Below are 25,456 nucleotides of genomic sequence, written 5' to 3'. Positions count from 1 at the left end.
CCATGGCTTCAGATGGAGGTTTGGGAATCATCCCACCTCCTAATATTTTTCCTATCCAAGATCCTGTGACCAAAAGCTCATGGGAATTTCTCTGACACTCTGGTCTGTGGTACCTCAACCTCAGTGGTGATCATTATCAACCTTTCTAAATTTACAGATCATTGCTCCTGCATTTCTGGTGTCTCTGTTCCCCACGAAGTGGAGCCACAATTTGACCTCTTAGGAAGCCTAGCAGACGGGCCTAAACTGAAAGGTGGAGAAGCAGGACAGAGCAGAATACATTTGAGAGACCAAAGTACCCAGTGAGAAAGATTAAAGTTAAGAACACAGAAAGTTGAGTCACAGTAGGTCATTTTCTCCAGTGTTCTGACTCTGTAGTCAGAAGAGAAACCGGTTTTGTTGACAAGTTGAGGAAAGCAGAAAGAGGCTGTAGAGGAAGGAAGAATTTAGTGTGCCAAATAAAGATCCAGGGAGACTGAATGAACCCAGGCAGTGATGAGACACAGGACAAGAACAAAAACAGTAAAATATTTTCTCAAACCTGGGGGAAAACAGAAAAGAAGGGGATAGGATTCAATTACCTAGGATGGTCAGTCTTGTCCCTTCACTAGACACCAAACACTGGGGCATAGACTACTGCAAAAACTCTTCGCATCTCAACCTCCACAGCCCTTCACAGTCACCAACTGCAGATATGCTGCAGGCAGCCCTGATGGTCCTAAGAAACTTGCATGGCAAGAAGGTGACCTCACTGAGATTTGATCTGTGTGTGGTGACTTTCTTGGAAGAAGCTGCCTGTCAGGAAAATTGCCCTACCAAATTGTCAACTGTTCCTTTCCATCCACTACATGAAAGAACTACTTTGCAGAAAATAAAGAAGCAGACAGAAATGCTTTATGACAGCTTGGAGAGGCAGTTGACTCCATGGGAACCATGACATATAAAAGGATTGCCATCTCTGCTCCTTGATTTTTCCCCTTGGCTAGGAACTAGGGGAGTGATCTGGGCACCTAGATCCATATAGTCCACAAGTCAACAGCACACCTAGGTATCAAAATTTCAAGCATCAGTCTATCTTTTTACACACAAAGTAACAAAATACCAGCCTAAAAAACACTGTGAACCCATGATATTTGTGGACATTTGATGGCAACTTGACTGTTTTCTCAAAATAAAAAATTTTCCTTATTTGTTTTTAGGTATGATAGGTTTTCCAAGTTTTTTTTTTTTTTTTTACTTCTTATTTTCAGGACTGTAGCTCAGCATTTAGAGATTTTAAGATATGATGTCTAAGAAAACCTGTAATGGTGTTTTATGTTGTAGCTGGATCAAATACAAGTAGTGAACTGAGTTCAAAGGCTGGTTAATAGGGAAATAGGGCATCTAGTACTTTTCTGTGTCCTGGTTTTTGTTATCCCAATTCTTTTTAGAAAAATGAAAACTTATACCAAAAGGAAAAGAAAGTTTCTTTCTTGTTAGTAGATTGGGATGGGTGGACTTGGAATCACCCCAAGGAGAGCCAATGAAAAGAGGAGGACCAGGGTCCGATACTACTGCTTTGGGTCACATATTTAACTTCCATAAAATGGAGTCACACAGATGTTGCTGAAAATAAATTCCCAAATATTCCTTCTAGTTCAGAGCCTTGTGTTTTTGCTGATGTGAGTGTAGGTCAAATATAGTTACCTTTCTGTCTACTTTCCACTGTTGAGAAACATCTCTGGCTTGACAGGTACTGTTTTAGGCTGATTGGTCCAGCCAGGAGCTCTGTTGAAATCAGCACTAATGTCCCTGATGAGATATGGTGTTCACAAGTTCTGGAGACTGTGGAACCCAAAAATGTTGAATAGAGCTTGTGTCACTGAAAGCAGAACTTGCGGGTGTTAGGGACAGCGCCTGACATCAGTCTGAGGTGCACATCTGAATTCAGCTACACATGAGAGGATGTGGGAATGTATATTTGGGGGACTTGTACAGTTAAATCTCTTTTACTAAGCACTTTGTCAGCCTGAGGATGTCCAGTGACCCTCAATCTGAATTACACTTTGTAACCTCAACAACCAACACATAATGCTGCTTTATTCACTGAGACAATTTTTTCATACAAATGCAAAGACTGGTTATGACCAGGCTCCAGCATTAATTGACCTCATATAAACATTATCCTTAGTCTGACCACAGCTGTCAAACCCAACCTGCTTCATAATCCAAGTTCGTGCTAGTATTCACTTGGACTACAACCTGAGCACCCAACCATCAGAACATACATGGATCTCCTCTGTGTGCATCGGCCTCATCTCACTTCCTTGCACAAGTGACCATGACCACCTTCATCCTGAGGAGATATACAGGGCCACTAAGTTGCTTTGAAAAATCAACAAGGTTCTGTACTTGTTAGTGATATTACAATAATTGCTTTCCTACTGCAGAAAAGGTTGTCCACACTACTTAGCCAATGAGCATTGTGATAGACTTGTAAATGCCAATGATTTCCACTGTCAATCCTTAAGAGGAGTCCCTGATAAGTGGGTAGCCATAGTTCATTAATCTGGTTATTCCTTTCCCTTCTGATCCCTCATAAAGAACAGAGAATTTCATTCTCTACTACTTGATCATGGCCTTGGTTTAGGGGCTGTTTGAAAGTTCCTTCTAGCAGCCCACTGCTAGACCCATTGGAATCCTTCAATTACTTTAACACCATATCAGTACCCAGCAACCATATTTCCTTAAGTCCTTTTGCATTCACCAGTTGACAAGTGATGTATTCCAAGTGCCATTCTGCAAGATCAACATCCTGCTCTGTATCACAATTCTCATGACTATAGTGAGTTCAGCTAGACCATGATGGGTTGTGTTGATTTCAAGTTGGGCCAGTGAGATGACCTCAAGTGTCCCTTAGAATTGCCTCTTCAGCCATGATTCAGACATAACTAGGAGATAATAAATCTTGGTTGAGGTATGACTGGGTCTGTATTGAGGAAATTATAATTGAGAAAATGTGAGAACCAGTTGGTTTGTGATTTCCTGACGGTGGGATTCCTGAAGGTACTGAATACCTAATGAAAGTGAAACAGGTTTAGAAAAGCACTTCCAAACATGAGGTCCAAAGATATGCTCACAAATGCAGCCTATGCTCCACTGGCTGTGAGGATACCCTCTTTCCCAAAGGAGGACCTGAAGTAATTGAATATTAAATATGAAATAAAAACAAATGAGACAGAGTAGGACTTTTGATAGATAATCAGTATTTTATTGAGCAGTCATTGTGATCAGAGGGAAGGACTTGGAGTGCTAGGGATAGGAGATGGGGCACCTTCTGGGGACCTTCGGTGTCAGTCCCTGAGAGTGGGTTTAGCGATGGGTACCTAGGAACACTCGGAAGCAGACACGCTCTTCTCCACGGTTTTCCCTTGATGTGTGACCTGGCAGGTGACTGCTTTGAAACTTTTCCACTGGTCCGGTGTAACGGTCAGGTAGCTGCTGGCCACATACTTGCTGTTGGTCTGTTTGGAAGACTTGGTGGTCTCCACACCCTGAGTGACAGGATTTCCATCTGCCTTCCAGGCCACAGTCACATCACTGGGATAGAAGTCACTCATCAGACACACCAGTGTGGCCTTTTTGGTCTGGAGCTCCTCAGCAGAGGGTGGGAAGAGAGTGACTGCAGGGGCAACTGTTGGCTGACCTGCATTGTAAGAAAGAAGTGTAGGTTAGAGATGTGGTGTCCACCTTGGAGCCACTGAACTCCTCTGTGAGGAAGGATTTGGGTTATTGGGAACTAAGTGGCCCTTCTACCTTCACTTTCCTTTCAGCACCTACTAGGCAGAGTTAGGTTGTGGAACTCCTCCAAGTACTTCGTGTACAATGTATGTATGAGCCACGACACAGAGCATCATCTCCCCTTGAAACTTCCTGGATGTTATCCTCTCACAAACATGTCTGATCCTCACACCTTTCGCTCATCTGGACATCATTTCCAGACTATTTATAATTTGTCTGCCCTCTGAATTGACTTTAACTCTATGTGCTCCCTACTAGGGCCAATTCTGACATCTGTACTACTGCATTAGTTTTTACCGTAAGGAGACTGTATATACCACATATGCTTCTGAAGAGCTGCTGCATAGGGGTGTTTGCCTTTACTTATCATAGCATTTATCTTCCTGCATTGTGCCTTCTCTTTCATCGAAAACAGGTTAGGGAGCCCTCTCCATAAACCTGATCTCTAGGATTTCTGCATTGCCACTTGCTCATCAGAAATCTGAGATGCATGCTTTCTGAGCTGTGTGTGCTGAGAATTAGGAGGACTCCTGCTCTAACATGTCCTTCAGTTACCCTTCTGATCTCTTCCCTTTTCCATGAGAAGTATCTTGAGTCCCAGTTTTGCAGCCTTCCCTGTGCGTGGATGCAGATGATGGCTTGAGGACAGCTCTTCCTACACCCTTTTTTCTTATCCTGGATCTTGTAATCTACAGCAAATGGTAATCACTCTGGCACTCTAATGATTGGTTCCCCAGCCCCAGTAATGATTGCCCTTGGTCATTCTAAATTTACACATTGGTACTCCATCGTTTCATGTGTCCCAGTTCCCCATGAAATGAACTTTCAAGTTAAATTCTTAGGAAGCCAAGAGGACAGACATAAACTGAAAGGAGGAGGAGGACATAGCTGTGTAGGTTAGAAAGACCAACGTGCCATGAAGAAAGATAACAGACAGCAAAACAGAAAGTTGAGTCATAGTATTTGCTTCATACCCCTGCCTTTGGAATCAGAAGAGAAAGAGGTTTTTTTACAAACTGAGGTTAGCGGGAAAGATCTGAAGAGGGAGAGAAGAATTCAGTCTGACAAATAAAGATCTGGGGAGACTAAATGTACCCAAGCAGCTATAAGACACAGGACAAGAAGAAAAACAACAAATAATTTTCTCAAACCTGGGGGACATCAGGAAAGAGGGGGAAAGGTTTCACTTACCTAAGACGGTCAGCTTGGTCCCTCCGCCGAACACAATACACTATGACACAGACTAATGCAAAAACTCCTCACTTCTCCCCTTCAACAATCCCTCGCAGTCCCCAACTGCAGCTGTGCTGCAGCCACCCCTGATAGTCCTGTGCGACGTGCATGGCAAGGTGACCCCATTGAACCATAGTCAGTGAATGGTGACTTTCTTAAAAGAGGCTGCCTGTCTGGAAAATTGTCCCAGCAAAATGTCAACTGTTTCTTTCTATCATCTATATGGATGAACTACCTTGTAGGAAGTAGAGAAGCAGACAGAAGTGTTCTATGACAGCTTGGAGGGGCAGTTTACTCCTTGAGAACCATGACATGTAAAAGGATTGCCAGCTCTGCTCCTTCATTTTCCTCCAGGCCTGGAACTAGGGGAGTGGTTTTGGCACCTGTATCTATATATTCCATAAGTCAATACCAAACCTAGGTATCAAAAATTCAAACATCATTTTCATGTTTTTACACACAAATAACAATATACAAACACCTCCGTACAAAACGCTGTGGTTCTGTGACATTTTTGGATATTTCCTGGCAACGTGAATATTTTCTCAAAGCAAGGAAATTTTTTGGATTTTTTTTAAGATTGGTTGAGCTTTCTGGGTACTTTTACTTCTTATTTTTCAGGATTGTCACTCAGCATTTAGATAGAAAATAAGATGCCTGAAAAAACTTCTAGTGGTGTATAGGAGGAGTTTTTATGATGTCATTGTACCAAGTCCAAGTGGTAAACTAAGTTTCAGAACCTGGTGACTAGGGAAATAGGGAGATTAGTAATTTTCCATCTTTTGATTTTTTGTTCATAATACTTTTTAGAAAAATAGTCTTAATGCAAAAGAATGAGCAGGTTTCTTTCTATTTAGCCGACTGTCATGGAGTGGATATTAAAACACACCAAGGAGAGTCATGAGAAGTAACTAGTGTCCTCCGCCCCTTCAGGTCCCAGATTTGCCTCCATTAAATGGATTCATAGAGATTTTTTTGAACATTAATTCCTCAAATTTTCTCTAGTACACAGGCTTGTATTTGTATTGGTGTGGCCCTACTCAAGCTCTAGTATAGTCTCCTTTTTGTCTACCGCAATGTTGAGTAACATCCTAGGCTTGACACATGCTCCACCGAGGAGCTCTGTTGAGACAGCTTTCATGTCTCTGATCAGATAGAGATCAGGATGTTCACATGTTCTGGACACTGTGGAAACAAAGTGTTGAAGAGATCTTGGACAATGGAAGGCACAACATGCCTGTGTATTAGAATGAGGCACACCAGGATTTAGATACACATAAGTGAATGTAAGCATCTGTATTGATGGATTGGTACAGTTGAATGTGTATTTCTGAACACCTGGCCAGTCTACAGTTTCCCTGTAAACCTCAATTTGACTTCCACTTTGTAACCTCAACAACCAACACACTAGTGCTGAATTCTTTACTGCAATAACTGTTTTTTGTTTGTTTCTTTTTTCAAAAAAATGAGGAGTCTCTTTATGATCAGAATCCAGCATTAACCAAACTGAGACAACCTATACAGTGTCAAGTCCATGTATTATCTGCTGTTTCATAGGCAGGCTTGTGCTAACATTCTCTTGAACCACAACCCCACCTCACACCCATCAGATCACACTTGGGTCTCTTCTGTATACATGAGCTTCATCTCATTTCCTTGTATAGGTAACCATGAACACCTTTGTCCTGAGGAGTATTACAGGGCCAGGAATTTGCGTGGGAAAAGAAACAGGATTCTGTACTTGTTGGTGACATTACAATAATTATTTTCTTATTTCAAAACATGTCATCCACTTTACTAGCAGATGAGCATTGTGGTGCACTTGGAAATGTTCCATTTGTTCCCTTGTCAGTCCTTTCCAGGAATCCCTGATAAGAGGGTCACCGATGACCCTTCATCTGCTTAATCCTTTACCTTCTGATCCCTCAAAAGAACACAGAATTTCAGTCTCTGATATTGATCATGACCCTTTTTGAGTGGCTGCTAGAGAGTTACTGCAGTAGCCTACCTCTGGACACTCTAGAAAAGTTCATTTATCATTACCTCATCAGTGTCCGGCAACTCTGATTTCTTAAGTCCTTTTGCATGCGCCAGTTGGCAAGTGCTGTATTCCAGGTGCTGTTCTGCAGGAATAATTCCCGCTATGGATCACAGTCCTCACCACTATAAAGAGTTCAGCTGAGACCTGGGAATAGTTATGATTTGATGATTGCTAGTGAGGTGATTTCAGATTAGAAATGTCCTGGATCCTTAGCAGTGCCCTTTCACCCCAGAGCCCTGGGTAGACATAAACGGGAGGTTACAGATCTTGGTTGAGGTATGATTGGGTCTTTATTGAGGTAATTATTCAGAAGGAAAATGTGAGAACCAGTTAGATTGAGATTTCCTGATGGTGGGTTCATGAGGGTAGCATATAGTTCTATAAGTAAAATTGGTTAAGAAAAGCACTTTCAACATGAGGTCCCAAGAAATGCTAACAGTAGCATCCTATGCTCCACTTGCTGCCAGGATACTCTATCACCTACAAAGAAGGCCTAAAGTAATTGAATATTAAATATGAAATTTTTAAAAATGAAGCAGAGTAGGATTTTTGATAGACAATCAGTATTTTATTGAGCAGTCATTGTGATCAGAGGGAAGGACTTGGAGTGCTAGGGATAGGAGATGGGGCACCTTCTGGGACCTTCGGTGTCAGTCCCTGAGAGTGGGTTTAGCGATGGGTACCTAGGAACACTCGGAAGCAGACACGCTCTTCTCCACGGTTTTCCCTTGATGTGTGACCTGGCAGGTGACTGCTTTGAAACTTTTCCACTGGTCCGGTGTAACGGTCAGGTAGCTGCTGGCCACATATTTGCTGTTGGTCTGTTTGGAAGACTTGGTGGTCTCCACACCCTGAGTGACAGGATTTCCATCTGCCTTCCAGGCCACAGTCACATCACTGGGATAGAAGTCACTCATCAGACACACCAGTGTGGCCTTTTTGGTCTGGAGCTCCTCAGCAGAGGGTGGGAAGAGAGTGACTGCAGGGGCAACCGTTGGCTGACCTGCATTGTGAGAATGAAGAGTAAGTTAGAGACATGGTGTCCACCTTGGAGCCACTGAACTGTTCTGTGAGGAAGGATTTGGGTTATTGGGATCTAAGTTGGCCTTTTACCATCATTTTTCTGTCAGCACCTACTAGGCAGAGTTAGGTTGTGGAACTCCTCCAAGTAAATCGTGTACAATTTATGTATGAGCCACGACACAGAACATCATCTCTCCTGGATGTTATTCTTTCACAGACGTGTCTGATTTTCACATGTTTTGCTCATCTGGACATAATTTCCAGAATATCTACAATTTGTCTGCCCTCTGAATTGACTGTAACTCTTATGTGCTCCCTACTAGGGCCAATTCTGACATCTGTACTACTGCATTAGTTTTTAACTTAAGGAGACTGCACATACCACATGTGCTTCTGATGAGCTGCTTCATAGGGGTATTTGCCTTTATTTATCATAGCATAGATCTTCCTGGATTGTGCCTTCTCCTTCAGCAATAACAGGTTAGGGAGCCCTCTCCATAATCCTGATCTCTAGGATTTCTGCATTGCCACTTTCTCATCAGAAATCTCAGAGATTCATGCTTTCTGAGCTGTGTGTGCTGAGAATTAGGAGGACTCCTGCTCTAACATGTCCTTCAATTACCCTTCTGATCTCTTGCCTTTACCATGGGAAGTATCCTGACTCCCTGTTTTGTAGCCTTCCCTATCCATGGCTGCAAAAGTTGGCTTGAGGACCACTCTTCCTATCCCCTTTTTTCTTACCCTGGATCCAATGATCTAAAGCCAATGATAATCACTCTGATACTCTGATGATTGGTTTCCCAGCCCCAGTGGTGATTGCACTTGGTCATTCTAAATTTTTACATTAGTACTCCATAATTTCCTTTGTCCCAGTTCCCCATGAAATGAACTCTCAATTTAAATTCTTAGGAAGCCAAGAGGACAGACATAAACTGAAAGGAGGAGGAGGACATAGCAGTATAGGTTAGAGAGACCAACATGCCGTGCAGAAAGATAACAGACAGCAAAACAGAAAGTTGAGTCATAGTATTTGCTTCATACCCCTGCCTTTGGAATCAGAAGAGAAAGAGGTTTTTTTTACAAACTGAGGTTAGCGGGAAAGATCTGAAGAGGGAGGGAAGAATTCAGTGTGGCAAATAAAGATCTGGGGAGACTAAATGTACCCAAGCAGCTATAAGACACAGGACAAGAAGAAAAACAACAAATAATTTTCTCAAACCTGGGGGACATCAGGAAAGAAGGGGAAAGGATTCACTTACCTAGGACGGTCAGCTTGGTTCCTCCGCCGAACACAGCACACTATGACACAGACTAATGCAAAAACTCCTCACTTCTCCCCTTCAACAATCCCTCGCAGTCCCCAACTGCAGCTGTGCTGCAGCCACCCCTGATAGTCCTGTGCGACGTGCATGGCAAGGTGACCCCATTGAACCATAGTCAGTGAATGGTGACTTTCTTAAAAGAGGCTGCCTGTCTGGAAAATTGTCCCAGCAAAATGTCAACTGTTTCTTTCTATCATCTATATGGATGAACTACCTTGTAGGAAGTAGAGAAGCAGACAGAAGTGTTCTATGACAGCTTGGAGGGGCAGTTTACTCCTTGAGAACCATGACATGTAAAAGGATTGCCAGCTCTGCTCCTTCATTTTCCTCCAGGCCTGGAACTAGGGGAGTGGTTTTGGCACCTGTATCTATATATTCCATAAGTCAATACCAAACCTAGGTATCAAAAATTCAAACATCATTTTCATGTTTTTACACACAAATAACAATATACAAACACCTCCGTACAAAACGCTGTGGTTCTGTGACATTTTTGGATATTTCCTGGCAACGTGAATATTTTCTCAAAGCAAGGAAATTTTTTGGATTTTTTTTAAGATTGGTTGAGCTTTCTGGGTACTTTTACTTCTTATTTTTCAGGATTGTCACTCAGCATTTAGATAGAAAATAAGATGCCTGAAAAAACTTCTAGTGGTGTATAGGAGGAGTTTTTATGATGTCATTGTACCAAGTCCAAGTGGTAAACTAAGTTTCAGAACCTGGTGACTAGGGAAATAGGGAGATTAGTAATTTTCCATCTTTTGATTTTTTGTTCATAATACTTTTTAGAAAAATAGTCTTAATGCAAAAGAATGAGCAGGTTTCTTTCTATTTAGCCGACTGTCATGGAGTGGATATTAAAACACACCAAGGAGAGTCATGAGAAGTAACTAGTGTCCTCCGCCCCTTCAGGTCCCAGATTTGCCTCCATTAAATGGATTCATAGAGATTTTTTTGAACATTAATTCCTCAAATTTTCTCTAGTACACAGGCTTGTATTTGTATTGGTGTGGCCCTACTCAAGCTCTAGTATAGTCTCCTTTTTGTCTACCGCAATGTTGAGTAACATCCTAGGCTTGACACATGCTCCACCGAGGAGCTCTGTTGAGACAGCTTTCATGTCTCTGATCAGATAGAGATCAGGATGTTCACATGTTCTGGACACTGTGGAAACAAAGTGTTGAAGAGATCTTGGACAATGGAAGGCACAACATGCCTGTGTATTAGAATGAGGCACACCAGGATTTAGATACACATAAGTGGATGTAAGCATCTGTATTGATGGATTGGTACAGTTGAATGTGTATTTCTGAACACCTGGCCAGTCTACAGTTTCCCTGTAAACCTCAATTTGACTTCCACTTTGTAACCTCAACAACCAACACACTAGTGCTGAATTCTTTACTGCAATAACTGTTTTTTGTTTGTTTCTTTTTTCAAAAAAATGAGGAGTCTCTTTATGATCAGGATCCAGCCTTAACCAAACTGAGACATACTATACAGTGTCAAGTCCATGTATTATCTGCTGTTTCATAGGCAGGCTTGTGCTAACATTCTCTTGAACCACAACCCCACCTCACACCCATCAGATCACACTTGGGTCTCTTCTGTATACATGAGCTTCATCTCATTTCCTTGTATAGGTAACCATGAACACCTTTGTCCTGAGGAGTATTACAGGGCCAGGAATTTGCGTGGGAAAAGAAACAGGATTCTGTACTTGTTGGTGACATTACAATAATTATTTTCTTATTTCAAAACATGTCATCCACTTTACTAGCAGATGAGCATTGTGGTGCACTTGGAAATGTTCCATTTGTTCCCTTGTCAGTCCTTTCCAGGAATCCCTGATAAGAGGGTCACTGATGACCCTTCATCTGCTTAATCCTTTACCTTCTGATCCCTCAAAAGAACACAGAATTTCAGTCTCTGATATTGATCATGACCCTTTTTGAGTGGCTGCTAGAGAGTTACTGCAGTAGCCTACCTCTGGACACTCTAGAAAAGTTCATTTATCATTACCTCATCAGTGTCCGGCAACTCTGATTTCTTAAGTCCTTTTGCATGCGCCAGTTGGCAAGTGCTGTATTCCAGGTGCTGTTCTGCAGGAATAATTCCCGCTATGGATCACAGTCCTCACCACTATAAAGAGTTCAGCTGAGACCTGGGAATAGTTATGATTTGATGATTGCTAGTGAGGTGATTTCAGATTAGAAATCTCCTGGATCCTTAGCAGTGCCCTTTCACCCCAGAGCCCTGGGTAGACATAAACGGGAGGTTACAGATCTTGGTTGAGGTATGATTGGGTCTTTATTGAGGTAATTATTCTGAAGGAAAATGTGAGAACCAGTTAGATTGAGATTTCCTGATGGTGGGTTCATGAGGGTAGCATATAGTTCTATAAGTAAAATTGGTTAAGAAAAGCACTTTCAACATGAGGTCCCAAGAAATGCTCACAGTAGCATCCTATGCTCCACTTGCTGCCAGGATACTCTATCACGTACAAAGAAGGCCTAAAGAAATTGAATATTAAATATGAAATTTTTAAAAATGAAGCAGAGTAGGATTTTTGATAGACAATCAGTATTTTATTGAGCAGTTATTGTGATCAGAGGGAAGGACTTGGAGTGCTAGGGATAGGAGATGGGGCACCTTCTGGGGACCTTCGGTGTCAGTCCCTGAGAGTGGGTTTAGCGATGGGTACCTAGGAACACTCGGAAGCAGACACGCTCTTCTCCACGGTTTTCCCTTGATGTGTGACCTGGCAGGTGACTGCTTTGAAACTTTTCCACTGGTCCGGTGTAACGGTCAGGTAGCTGCTGGCCACATACTTGCTGTTGGTCTGTTTGGAAGACTTGGTGGTCTCCACACCCTGAGTGACAGGATTTCCATCTGCCTTCCAGGCCACAGTCACATCATTGGGATAGAAGTCACTCATCAGACACACCAGTGTGGCCTTTTTGGTCTGGAGCTCCTCAGCAGAGGGTGGGAAGAGAGTGACTGCAGGGGCAACCGTTGGCTGACCTGCATTGTGAGAATGAAGAGTAAGTTAGAGACATGGTGTCCACCTTGGAGCCACTGAACTGTTCTGTGAGGAAGGATTTGGGTTATTGGGATCAATTTGGGCAATTTTAGAGTCATTTTTCTGTCAGCACCTACTAGGCAGAGTTAGGTTGTGGAACTCCTCCAAGTTCTCCCTGTGTGCCATGTATTTATGAGCCTGGACACAGAGCATCATCTCTCCTTGAACCTTCCTGGATGTTATCCTCTCACAAACATGTCTGATCCTCACACCTTTCACTCATCTGGACATCATTTCCAGACTATCTACAATTTGTCTTTCCTCTATTGTTTATACCTCTTGTGTGCACCCTATTATGGCCAATTCTGTTGTGTGTACTAGTGCATTATGTTGTAATGAAAGGAGCCTGTGTATACCAAATGTGCTTCTAATGAGCTGCTACAAAGTGGTCCTTACCTTTACCCATCATCGAAAGTCTTCCTTACCTGATCCTTCTCCTTCAGCAAAAGCAGTTTGTGAACCCTCTCCATAAGCCTGATCTCTAGGTTTCTGCTTTGCCACCTGGTTGTCAGTGATCACAAAAATGCGTGCTTTCTGATCTGTGTGTGTTTTAGAGAATTGAGAAGCCCCTTGCCCCACCATTTCTTTCAGTCACTCTTCTGATCTCTACAGATCATTCTCTTCTCTTATCCACTGAAAGTGTCCTGAGCCTTTGGTTGGATTCCTTCCCTGTCCATGATTGCAGATGGCAGCTTGGGGACCACTCTACCTCCTCACTTTTTTGCTACCCTTTTTCCTGTGCAAAAAGCCCATGGGAATTACTCTGACACTCTGATGTGTGGTCACCCTGCCTTACTTGTGATTGTTTTTGGTCTTTCTAAATTAATGCATTGTTACTTCATCTTTGTCCTGTATCTCTATTCTCCAGGACAGGCTCTCAATTTAACCTCTTAGGAATCCTAGCACACAGACATAACCTTAAGCTTAAAGAAGGAGGACAAAGCAGTGTACATTAGAGAGACCAATATGCCCAGAAAGAAAGATTACAGTCAGAAACAGAGAGTAGAGTCACAAAAAGTCATTTGCTTCAGTCTCCTGCCAGTAGAGTCAGAAGAGAAAGGGGTTTTGCTGACAAACTGAGACAAGCAAAAAGTGTTGCAAAAGGGAGGGAAGAATTCAGTCTGCCAAATAAAGATCCAGGGAGACTAAATGTATCCAGGCAGCTACAAGACATAGTACAAGAACAAAAACATCAAAACATTTTTCTCAAACCTGGGAATAACAGGAAAGAAGGGAACAGGATTCACTTACCTAGGACGGTCAGCTTGGTCCCTCCGCCGAATACCCAACACTGTGACACAGACTCATGCAAAAACCCCACTTCTCCCCTCCACCAGTCTTCACAGTCCCCAACTGCAGCGGTTCTGGAGGCAGCCCTGATGGTCCTGGGCAACCTGCGTGGCAAGAATGTGACCTCACTGAGGGATTACGAGTGCATTGTGACTTTCTTTGAAAGGTCTGCCTGTGTGGAAAATTGCCCCCCAAAATGTGAGTTGTTCCTTTACTTCATCTATGGATGAACTAGTTTACAGGAAATAGAGAAGCAGAGAGAAATGCTCTGTGAAAGCTTGAAGAAGCAGTTGACTCCACGGGAACCATAGCATATAAAAGGATTGCCACTTCTGCTCCTTGAGCTTTCCCCTTTCTAGTAAATGGGGGTGGGGGGAGTGTGAGCTGGAACTTAGATCTGTAAATTCCACAAGTCAACAATGCACCTATGTATCAACATTTCAAACATCATTCCATCTTTGTACACACAAAGTAATAATCCCTAAACACCTGCCTAAAAAACACTCTGCACTGATGTTTGGAGACATTTGATAGCAACTTACTAGTTTCTCATAAGTAGGAAATTTTCTCACTACATTTTTTTAAGTTTGAGGGGCTTTCTAGATATTTTTACTTCTTATTTTTCAGGATTGTCACTCAGCATTTAGAGATTGTAATACATGCTGTCTGAAAAAAAAGAACTTCTATTGGTGGGTGGGAGAAAATTTATGTTGTGATTGAATCAAATCCAACTAGTAAACTGAGTTTCTGAAGCTGGCTAATAAGGGAAAGGGATATTAGTAATTTTCATTCTCTTGAGTTTTTGTTCCCAATTCTTTAAAAAAATACTTAAAGCCCAAGAATAAGTAGGTTTTGTTTCTGGTTAGTAGAATGAGATGGGGTGAATGTTATGATCACGCCAAGGACACCCAATGACAAAAGGCTCAAGGGTTGTCCCCTGCCCTTTGGGTTCCAGAATTCACATCCATTAAATGGAGTTGGACAGAGGTTGTTGAACATAAATTCCCAAATTTTCTATCTCAGCGGCTTCTGTTTGTTTTGGTTACTGTACTCAAGCTCCAATATATTTTTTCTCTCTATCCCACTGTTCAGAAACCTCCCTGGCTTGACAACTGCTGTGCTGGGATGGTTGGTCTGCCAAGGAGCTCTGTGAGAGCAGTTTTCATGTCTGTGATTAGCTAAAGATCATGGTGTTCACATGTTCTTCCTCTGTGGAAACAGAGATTTGATTAGGCCTTTGACCACTGAAGGCAGAAATTGCCTGTGACAGGAACTGAGTCTGACATTAGTCTGAGGTTCACACCAGGATTCAGATACACATGAGAGGATGTGAGCATGTGTATTTGGGGACTGGTACAGTTGAGTCTGTTTTTCTGTGCACCTGGTCAGCCTATAGATGTCCAGTAACCATCAATCTGAGTTCCATTTTGTAACCTCAACAACTATCAGAGTGCTGCTGAATGCTTCACTGACACAGCTTTTTTTCAGACAAATGCCAAGACTGTTTATGATCAGGCTCCAGCTTTAACTAACCTTAGACAGTGTCTACAGTTGCCTACAGCTATTAGGATCCATCATGTTTCAGTACCCAGGCTTGTGCTAGCTTTGGCCTGGACCACAACCTGAACACACAATAATCAGGTTGTCCATGGATCTCCTGTGTATGCACTGGTCTCATGTTATTTCCTTGCACAGGTTACCATGCACACCTTTGTCCTGAGGAGTAGTAAGAGGACCACTAAGTTGCTGTGGAAAACCAAAAGGATGCTGCTCTTGTTAGTGATATTATAATAACTGTTTTCTTACTGCGTGTCATCCATATTACTTAGCAGATGAGCATTGCGATAGATTTGAAAATGCCACTGTTTGTTCCACTCTCAGTCCTTTACAGAAGTCCCTGATAAGTGGATAGCCATTTGGTCCTTCATTTGATCATTCCTTTCCTTTCTGTTCCCCAATAAAGAACATAGCATTTCAACCTCTGATCCTTGACTTGGCCTTGGTTGAAGGGGCTGCTAGAAATTTCCTGCTAGCACCCCACAGCTGGATTCTTCATTTATCTTCATCTCATTTCAGAGTCTACCAACTATGTTTTTTTATATCCGTTTCCATTCAGCTGTTGGCAAGTTCTGCATCCCAGGTGCCATTCTGCAGGGACAACTTCCTGCTCTGGATCACAGTCCCCCCAAGTATAGAAAATTCAGCTGAGACCTTGTCAGGTCATGTTGATTTGACAATATGCTAATTACATGATCTCCCATTAGAATTTCCCTTGTTTCTCAGTATTGCTCTTTCAGCCTAGAGTCCTGAGTAGACATAAATAGGAGATTACAAATCTTGGTTGAGGTGTGATTGGGTCTTTATTGAGGTAATTATAATTGAGGAGAATGAGAGACCCTGTTGGATTCTGTTTTCTCTACTGGGGCTCATGAGGGTAATGTATACTTGATGAAAGTGAAACTAGTTAGGAAAAGCCCTTTCAACCACGATGTCCCAAGAGGTGCTCACAGTGGCAACCTATGCTCCACTGGCTGCCAGGATACCCTCCTTCCCAAAAGGAGGACTGAAGTCATAGAAAATATGAAATAAAAACAAATGAGGTACAGAAGTATTTATGATAAATAATCAGTATTTTATTGTGCATTCATCACATTCAGAGGGAAGTACCAGAAAAGCTTGGAGTATAAGAGCCACCTTCTGGGTATGTTCAGTGTCAGCCACTGAGCATGTGGTGAGTATTGGAGAGCTAGGAACACTCTGAAGTGGACACAGTCTTATCCACAGTATCCACAGTGCTCCCTTCAGTGTGACTTGGCAGGTCTCTAATTCCACTTCTGTGGGGCCAGGGTCAAGTATCTATTGGCCATGTACTTTTGTTGTTCTGTTTGTTGTAGGTCTTTCTAAATTTACTCATTGTCACTCCTTCATTGCTCTGTGTTCCTGTTCCCCATGAAATGGTGCTCAATTTAACCTCTTTTAAGCCCAGCATATATACAAGATGAAAGGGTGGGGACAGAGTAAAATACTTTTCAGAACCCAATATGCCCAAACTGAAAGACAGATAGACAGGAACATAGACATGTCAGTCTTAGTAGGTCACTGGGATCCATGCCTTGTCTTTGGGATTTTAAGAGAAGTTGTTTTGTTGACAACCTAATTAAGAAGGAGGGTCTGAAGAGGAAAGGCAGCCTACAACTTTCTGGTCAAAATCTAGTGAGAAATCATGGCCTCAGGCATTGTCAGGACACAGGAAAAGAACAAAAACAGTCAAAATTTGTTTTAAACTTTGGGGGAACAGGAGACAAGGGGTAAAGATTCATATACCTAGGATGGCCAGTTATTCCCTCTACCAAAGAGTCCACATTCAAAATCCCCTCACATCCACCCACCAGCAATCTCCCACAATCTCCAGCTTCCACTGTGCTGGAGGCAGCCCTGAGGGTCCTTCAAAAACCTGTATGGGAGAATATTGACCTCATTGAAATGTGGCCAGTATATGGTGACTTTCTGAGATGGGTCTGCCTGTCTTCACCAAAATGGCAACTATTCCTTTCCATCCTCTAGAACTACTTTGAAAAAAAAATAGAAGTGTAGAGAGAAGAGGTTAGTGACAACTTGGGAGGAAGTGGGCTGCATAAGAATCATTAAATGTCATTGAATTAGCAGCTTAATTCCTTAATCTCCAGCCTGGCTAATAACAAAGGGATTCATCTGGGAAACCAGATCTATAGATTCTGTCAGTTGAGAACACACATAGGTATCAAAATTTCAAACATCATTCCATATTTCTACAGAGTAATGAACAACCCAATATATCACTAGCCTGAAAAATACTGTGTACTCATGACATTTGTGGACATTTGATGGAAGGAATTTTCCTTGATTTGTCTTTAGGCTTGATATGAACTCTAAGTATATTTACTTCTTACTTTTCAGGATAGAACCTCAACATTTAGAGATGGTAAGACATCATATCTGGAGAAATATTTTAATGGTGTAAGACCAGAGATTCTCTGTTGATTGGATCCAAAACTCTGGTGACCTAGATATTGGAGGCTGGCTGATAAGAAAATGAGGCCATAAGTAATTATCTGTCTCTTGATTTATGTGTTCCCGTTTCTCAGTAGAAAAGAAACTTATACCAAAATGATGAGGAGATTTGTTTCTGGGTAGTAGATTGGGATTGGATAGACTTTGGGATTATCTAAAGGAAAGCCACAGAAATGAGGGTATCCGGGATCCTCCACTATTCCTTTGGGTCACAGATTCCATTCCATTAACTAAAGTCGACAGATATTTTAGGACATAAATTGTTTAATCTCTTCTCTAGCTGAAAGGCTTGTGCTTGGATTGTTGTGTATAGGTTCAAGCTCCATGTAATCTCTTTTTTGTCTGTGCTTATGAGACAGTTCTCTGGACTTGAAGGTGCTGTCCTCAGCTGGTTGGATCAAAAGGAGCTCTGCTGATGGAATCTGGGATGTCCCTAATGGTCTAGAGTATATGGTGTCCACAATCTCTGCCTACTGTGGACTAACAAAGTTGGGCAAAACTTGGGCCACAGATAGCAGACTTTTTCTGCATCAGTGAATGTGCTAATATGAGTTTGAATTGCACACCAGGAATTAGATGCTCTTGATAGGCATGGACACATGGAGTGTGGGCTGGTACATTTGTATCTCTTTTTTTTTCATGAACACCTGGTCATACTACAGTTTCCAACTGATCGTCATTCTTCCTTGATCTTTTATTATCTGACCCATACTCCAGCATTGACTTCAATACTGAAGCACCTTTTTTTTTTCAGATAAGACCAATGACTGATTATGACCAGGCTCTAGCTTTAACTAACCTTAGACACACTGTAATCAGTAGGGTTGACTTTAGTTGTCTAGGCACTTGATATTTCAGATCCCAGGCTTGTGCTAGAATTCACTTAGGCCACAACCTGACATCACAACCATTAGATCATGCATGATGCTCTTCTGTGTGTATGAGCCTCATCTCATTTTTTGCATAAGTGATCATGCGAAATTCAACAGGATTTTGAACTTGTAGTGATATTGTGACAACTATTTTCTTACTGAATAGCATGTCAGCTACTTCATTTAGCTGACAAGCATTATGATAGACTTGGAAATGTTACTGGTTGCTCCATTATCAGTCCTTTCTAGTACTCCTTGATAAGTGGATAGTCATTCAACCTCTACCTAGTTATTCCTTTCCCCCTGTTCCCTTCTAAAGAAGAGAGTTTCAAACTCTGGTCTTTGGTCATAGCATTGGCTAAAGGGCCTACTAGCAATTTCCTGCTCTCAGCACTTTGGTGGGCTCACTGGAACCCCTTCATTTCTAGCCATCTCATTTTAGTGCACACCAACTCTGTTTTCCTATGCACTTTTCCATTCATTGGTTGGTAGTGGTATCCCAGGTGCTTTTTTGCAGGGACAACTTCTTGTGATGGATCACAGTACCCATCACTACAGTGAGTTCAGCTGAGACACTTGTGGTTGGGTTTTTTTTTTTGATGAGGGTTCAATGAGAAGATCTCATATTGGAACTTCCCCTGTCTGTTAGCATTGCACCTTCAGTCTAGAGACCTGGGAAGATATGAATAGGACCTTGCAAACCTGGGATGAAGTATGATTAGGTATTTATTGAGTAGATTATAATTTAAGAGAATATGAGATCCACTTGGGGTAAAATTTCATGATGTTGTGGTTCATGAAAGTAATGGATAACTGTTGAAAGGAAAATTACTTGAGAAATCCCCCCATATGTGATCCCCAAGGAAGGCTCACAGTGGCACTCTTTATTCCACAGGCTCCCAGGATAACCCCCTTTCCACAAGGAGGACATGAGGCAATTAAAAATAAAATATGAAATAAAAACAAATATTGTAGAGCAGGATTCATGATGAATAATAGCATTCATTGTGTTCAGAAGGAAGGGCTGGAATAGGGGTATGAGAGGAGACCCTGTCTAGTAAACTTCAATGTCAGTCCTTGAGGGTAGGGCGAGGTTTGGGACCCAGGAACACTGTGAAAAGGACACAGTCTTCTCCACAGTACTCCGTTCATGTGTGACCAACAGCTGTATCTATTGGAACATGTCCAGTGGTGGGGTGTCACCATCAGGTACCTGCTTGCCATGTACTTCTTCCCGTTTGGAAGGCTGGGTGGTCTCCACACCCTGGAACGCCATCTTCCTTCCAGAGCACAGTCATAGTACCAAAGTAGAAGTCATTTATCAGGCATACTAGTGTGACCTTGGTGGCCTGGAGCTCCTCAGAGGAATGTGCCAACAGAGTGACTTAGGTAGAGCCTTGAGCTGACCTGCAGTGTGGGACTGTCAGAGGCCTGGTGTCTACTTTGGAGTCTCTGGACTATTATGTGAGGAAAGATTTGAATCTTAAGCTCAGTTGAGCCCCTTTTTCAGACATTCTTGATCAAGCACACATGAGATAAAAGGGTAGGGTAATGGAATTATCACAAATATTCCTCATGTGCCTAGGATTTATTTGCCTGGACATAAGTGTATCACTTCTCCTGGGACTTCTTGGATTTTGTCCTTTCAGTACATGTCTGATCTTTACTTTCTTTTGTTCCTTCCATCTCCTGAATCTTGTCAAAACTGTCTGTATTCTTTATGACCTCCAACTTGTCTGTGAATCTTGATTAGTCCACTGTAAGGATAGTTCGGACATCTGCACAGAGGCACAATTTTTAATCTAAGGAATCTCTTTTCATTAAATGTGTTTCTGTTAAGCATCTGCAATGGGGTCAGTACCTTTGCTCATTATACCATGTCTTTTTGGCCTGTACTCTCTACTTTGGCAAAATCATATTGAGGGACACCACAAGGCTGATCTATAGGTTTTCTGCCTTGCTACCTACTCATCTATAATTTCAGAGATTCAACTCTCTTGTGCAGTGTGTGCTGAAGAGACTTAGAATCCCATCCTCCCTATTATGTCATACACCCTTCTGTTATCTCTCACAGCCTTCTCTTCCTGTCTCCCTCCCAAGTTTTCTCATAGATTTGCTTCATGCTCTGTCTGTGGCAGCCTATGGAAGGCTAGGGATCCCTTCTAATTCCTCCAGTTTTGCTTGTACAGCATCCTGAGTTCAACAACTCATAGGAACTGGTCTGGCACTCTGAAGTGTGGTTTCCCAGGTTCTGTGGTGATTGTTCCAGGTCATCTAAATTGATCTGTTTCCCTGCTCCCTATGAAATGGGGCCTCAGTTTAAACTCTCACAAACTTCATCAACAGCCATAAGCCCAAAGGATGGGGACATAGAAGAATTCTTTTGACAACCATTGAGACCAGATAGAATGACAGACAAATCACAGACAAGTGAGTCTTAGTAGGTTATTTGGTTCCGTCCCGTGTCTCTAGGGTCAGAAGAGAATGGATTTTGTTATTACCTGAGGGAAACCGAAAGGACTAAAGAGGGAGGGAGCAATTCAGTGCCACAGGGTCCAAATCAAGGGAGTAATATTACTCCAGGCAGAGACAAGACACACAAAACAACAAAAAAGTCAACATTTTTGCCAAACCTTAGGGATAACAAGGAAGACGGGCGAAGGATTGACTCATTTAGGACCGTCAGCTTGGCCCCACCACTGTACACTAAACACTGTGACACAGACACCTGCAAAAGCACCTTCTTTCCTTGCCCCTTCCCCTACACTCCCCAGCTGCAGCTGTGCTCAAGGCAACCTTGATGGACCTGGGCATCCTGCGTCATGGTGACCTCAGTAAAAGATAACCAGTTCATGATGCCTTTCTTGAAAGGAGCTTCCTTTCTTGGATATAGCCCCATGAAAATTTGAACGTCTCCTGTCTACCCTGTATATTGTCAGATTGTTTTGCAGGAAATAGAGAAGCAGAGAGAAGTACTCAATGATAGCTTGGGGAGCTAGTGGGCTGCATGGGTACCTTGAAATATCCCCTAGAATGAACAACTCAGCTGCTATATCTCTCCTCTGACTAGGAATTAGAGGAGTTATTGGTGTATCTTAGGAGCTTCCAGCAGTCACAAACACACTTACATTTCATAATTTCAAACATCATTCAATCTTTCTACATACTAAGGAATAACACCCCAGAAACACCAGTATGCAACACTATGGCTCCATTACACTTGTGGACATTTGATGACAATTTGACTGTTTTATGATAGGATGAAATTATCCTTGATTTCTCTTTAGCTTTCATAGGAATTAAGAACAGTAGCTCATGATTTAGAGATGATAAGATATGATATCTGGAGTAAATTGATGGTGTAAGGGAGGAGTTTTTCTGTTTTGATCAAAATCTGGGGTGAACTGAGTAGAGGTTGATTGATGTGAACATGTGGGTTTTAAAAACTGTCTCCTAGGTTATTTTGTGTTTGCAGTTCTCAGAGGATTGTGTCTGGGTTGTTGTGGTTAGGCACAAGCTTCATGCAGTCTTCTTTTTGTCTTCTCCATTATTGACGAAGTTCCGTGGTATTACAGGTGGTGTCTTTGTATTGACTGGTCCACCAAGGAGCTCTGCTGAGAGCAGCATCCACATCCCTGATGATCTAGAGATTATGGAGTCCCCAAGTTATGGGTGGTGTGGACTACCAAACTTGGACTGGGCTTGGACAATTGAAGGCAGACTTTGCCTATGTCAGGGTCTGTGGCAGATATCAATCTGAGGTGCATGGAAAGATGTGGATGCATCTAAACAGAGGTGGGCACCTGGAATAGTAGTTTTTTAGAGCTTGAACTACCAGAATACATGCCTTCCTGGAGTTCTCAGGTAACACTCACTGTACCTTACCATTTTGTGACCTGACCCTGATTCTAGACCTGAATTTGACTCTGAATCAGCTCTTCTTAGACAACTACAACGTACCAGCCTTAACCAGTCTTAGATACTCTCTGGCTGTAGCCTGACTTTAGTTGTCAAGACACATCCTGATTCAGATCCTAGGCTTGTGCTAGCATTGACCTTGAGGACACTTTCACTTCATATACATCAAATCATACACAGACCTCATCTCATCTCATCTCATATCCTTGCACATGTGACCATGAACAACAATGTCTTCAGTATTAGCGCAAGATCCCTATTTTGGTTGGGAAATTCAATAGGATTCTGGACTTGTTAGTAATATTATAATTGTTTTACTGCAGAATACATTAGCCACTTTACTTAGCTGCTTAGTATTGTGGTAATCTTAATAATGCCCCCTGTACTCTCCACTGTCATTTCTCTCTAGGACTTCCTTGTAAGTGGGTAGTTGTGACCCTTCACCTGGTGATTCCTCTTCCTTATGGTCCATCCTAAAGAACAGAGAATTTCAAACTCTGGACTTTGATCATGGACTTGGCTCAGGTGTCTGCTTCCCTTCCCATGTTCCTTCCTTCAGCCTACCTCTAGGCCCATAGAACCACTTCATTTCTTTTGATATCATCTCAGTTCACACCACCTCTGTTTACCCATATATTATTCTCTTCTTAGGTGGGCAAGGAATACATCCCAGGTGCCACTCAGCAGAGTCACCCTTGTGCTCTAGATTGTAGTCCCCACCCACAGAGAGTTCATTTATTATTTTCATTAGTTGAATGTGTGGTATAATGGGGAAATGGGATCTCATGATGCAGCTGCACTTACCCTTAGAGATGCCAGTAGGCTTTACAAATCTCAGATGATGTGTGATTTGGTGTATTGAAATTATAATTGAAGGGAGTATGAGAGCCACCTGGGGTGGGATTGAATGATGGAGGGCATATGGGGTATTGTATAAGTGGAGAAAGGTTGACTTATTGACAAGATCCCCTTGAAGAGTGATGCCCTAATGGATGCTCACAGTGGCATCCAGTTTCCCACTGGATGCCAAAATTCCCTCATTTTCACAAGCAGAACCCAAGGTGACTGAGAATTACATACAAAATAAGAACAAATGAGGTAGAGAGGATTTCTGATAGACTACAGATACTTCAGTCAAGTTCTTTGTGTTCAGAGTGAATGCCTGAGACAGCTAAGGGTAGGAGAGGAAATGACTTCCTGTGATCCTTCAGCTTTAGTCCCTGAGGCTAGGATGAGGGTCAGGAACTTAGGAACACTGCAGGGGACACACTCTTCTCCATGGTGTTCCCTTTGTGCATGACCTAGCAGCTGCATTTACTGTGAGATTTTCAGTAGTCAGGTAGCTGCAGGCCGTGTACTTGTTGTTGCTCTGTTTGGAGGGTATCTGTGCTCTGGGTGACAAGGTTGTGATGTGCCTTTGAGGTCGCCCTCACTGTCTCCATGTAGAATTCATTCATTAGCGAGGTTAGTATGGGGTTGTTGATCTGCAGCTCTTAGGGGAGGTTGGGAACAGAATGACCGAGGGAGTATCCTTGGGCTGACAAGGGGAAGAGAAGAAGTAATGGAGGTGAGAGGTCTGCTGTGTGTCATGCCTTTTCTGACCTCAGGCTCTAAGTGATGCACAGGCATGAGAGCCACGGAGGAAAATTTTCCCATGCCCCTCCTGGACTGACGTTAGAACTTGAGTGGCAGAGGACATTCACTTATGGGACACTCCCAGGAGCCTGACTTTAGGGGAGTCCCATTCTTCTTAGAGCTCAGACTCTGGTACAGATTCACTTGCCCTTATTACCTGTACCTCCATCATTCTCCTCAATTCTGAGTGGCCATGCCCTGTGCCCTCATCTTTCCTCAGGGCTTCTCTATCTGGACATCTCTAGATCTTCATGCAGGTGTCTGTCTGCATATACAGCTTCCCTACTCTCTTCCCTCCTCAGAGTCATTTTCTTGCCCACAAATTTCCTGGCACCCTATTGCAAGAACCCTCTGCTGCATTATGGGGAGGTTCTCGAGTCCTGTGGCTGGATTCCAGGGAGTTAAGTAAACTAAATGCTTCCATTGGACTGGGGATGATCCTGAACTGGAATCTTTTAAGGTTCTTCACTGTCGCCTGAAGGTCTTTTGGGGGAACTTATCTTCTTAACACATCTTCCTGTCTGAACAGATTCCTGACACCAATTCCTCTTAGGACCCCTTTCCCAAGCATCTGCTCTGAAGTCCTTATTCCACATGTAGAATGTGGAGGTACCTCTGTTGGGATCTTTGAGTACTGTGCACCTTGGTATGCAAGTCTTCCTGCCTGGGGGAGGTGGAGGCAACCTGTAGCTGGGTCTATCTTCTCACAGGAAATATATACTCCATTCTTCCTCCTATCTTATTTGAGCCCCCTTTCATTCATTAAGGGCATTCCCATAGCTGGGACCATGGAGAACTGACCCCTGAAGGCTGATCACATCCCTAAAGATCCAACCTGAATTCCCTACTTCCATGGACTGTGGAATCTGGCCACCTTGGCAAAATAGAAGGTTGATACCCCAAAGTCCAGCACAGAGGAACCCCTTGAGAAGATTTGTGGGGTCAGAATGATGCCTCAGCAGGGAGCAGGAATAGCCCATTGGATTTGTACCATTCTGGCCAGGCAGATGACTGAGAGAGGGGAAAAGTGGGAAGAGGTGAATGGCCAGTGAGGGGGCATGAATCTTACAAACACTCTGATGGTTTGAAACCCCAACTATGGTAGGATAGGAACAAGAGAAAAACCTACCCAAATAACCCTGGTCCCCAAAGGAGAGAGAAAGAGGGTTACCTGTGGATGACAGTCAACGTGTCAACTAGGTTCCTCCAC

General features: G+C 42.7%; 3 protein-coding genes across 6 annotated transcripts in view; all 3 read right to left on the bottom strand.

Annotated features, from left to right (window-relative positions):
* The window catches only part of LOC109700872 (immunoglobulin lambda-1 light chain-like), a 522,506-nt gene that overhangs the window by 5,071 nt on the left and 491,979 nt on the right, over positions 1 to 25,456 (bottom strand). The gene's annotated exons all lie outside the window — the stretch shown is intronic.
* Positions 7,601 to 25,456, bottom strand: part of LOC109679554 (immunoglobulin lambda-1 light chain-like) — a 332,861-nt gene continuing 315,005 nt past the window's right edge. For both annotated transcript variants that reach the window (XM_074061170.1, XM_074061169.1), the window contains exons 3-4: positions 9,337 to 9,374; positions 7,601 to 8,057 (exon numbers count right to left, since the gene is read on the bottom strand). In XM_074061170.1, coding sequence (XP_073917271.1) covers positions 7,738 to 8,057; positions 9,337 to 9,374 — 358 coding nt within the window. In that variant the 3' untranslated portion in view covers positions 7,601 to 7,737. The remainder of the gene's footprint in view (positions 8,058 to 9,336; positions 9,375 to 25,456) is intronic.
* LOC109684467 (immunoglobulin lambda-1 light chain-like) overlaps positions 11,966 to 25,456 on the bottom strand; it is a 781,398-nt gene continuing 767,907 nt past the window's right edge. For all 3 annotated transcript variants that reach the window (XM_074061175.1, XM_074061174.1, XM_074061173.1), the window contains exons 3-4: positions 13,733 to 13,770; positions 11,966 to 12,423 (exon numbers count right to left, since the gene is read on the bottom strand). In XM_074061175.1, the coding sequence (XP_073917276.1) occupies positions 12,104 to 12,423; positions 13,733 to 13,770 (358 nt within the window). In that variant the 3' untranslated portion in view covers positions 11,966 to 12,103. The remainder of the gene's footprint in view (positions 12,424 to 13,732; positions 13,771 to 25,456) is intronic.

This window comes from Castor canadensis, chromosome 18 (genome assembly GCF_047511655.1).
Source record: "Castor canadensis chromosome 18, mCasCan1.hap1v2, whole genome shotgun sequence".
NCBI classification, from domain to species: Eukaryota; Metazoa; Chordata; class Mammalia; order Rodentia; family Castoridae; genus Castor; species Castor canadensis.
This window is presented reverse-complemented; position numbering and strand designations above follow the sequence as displayed.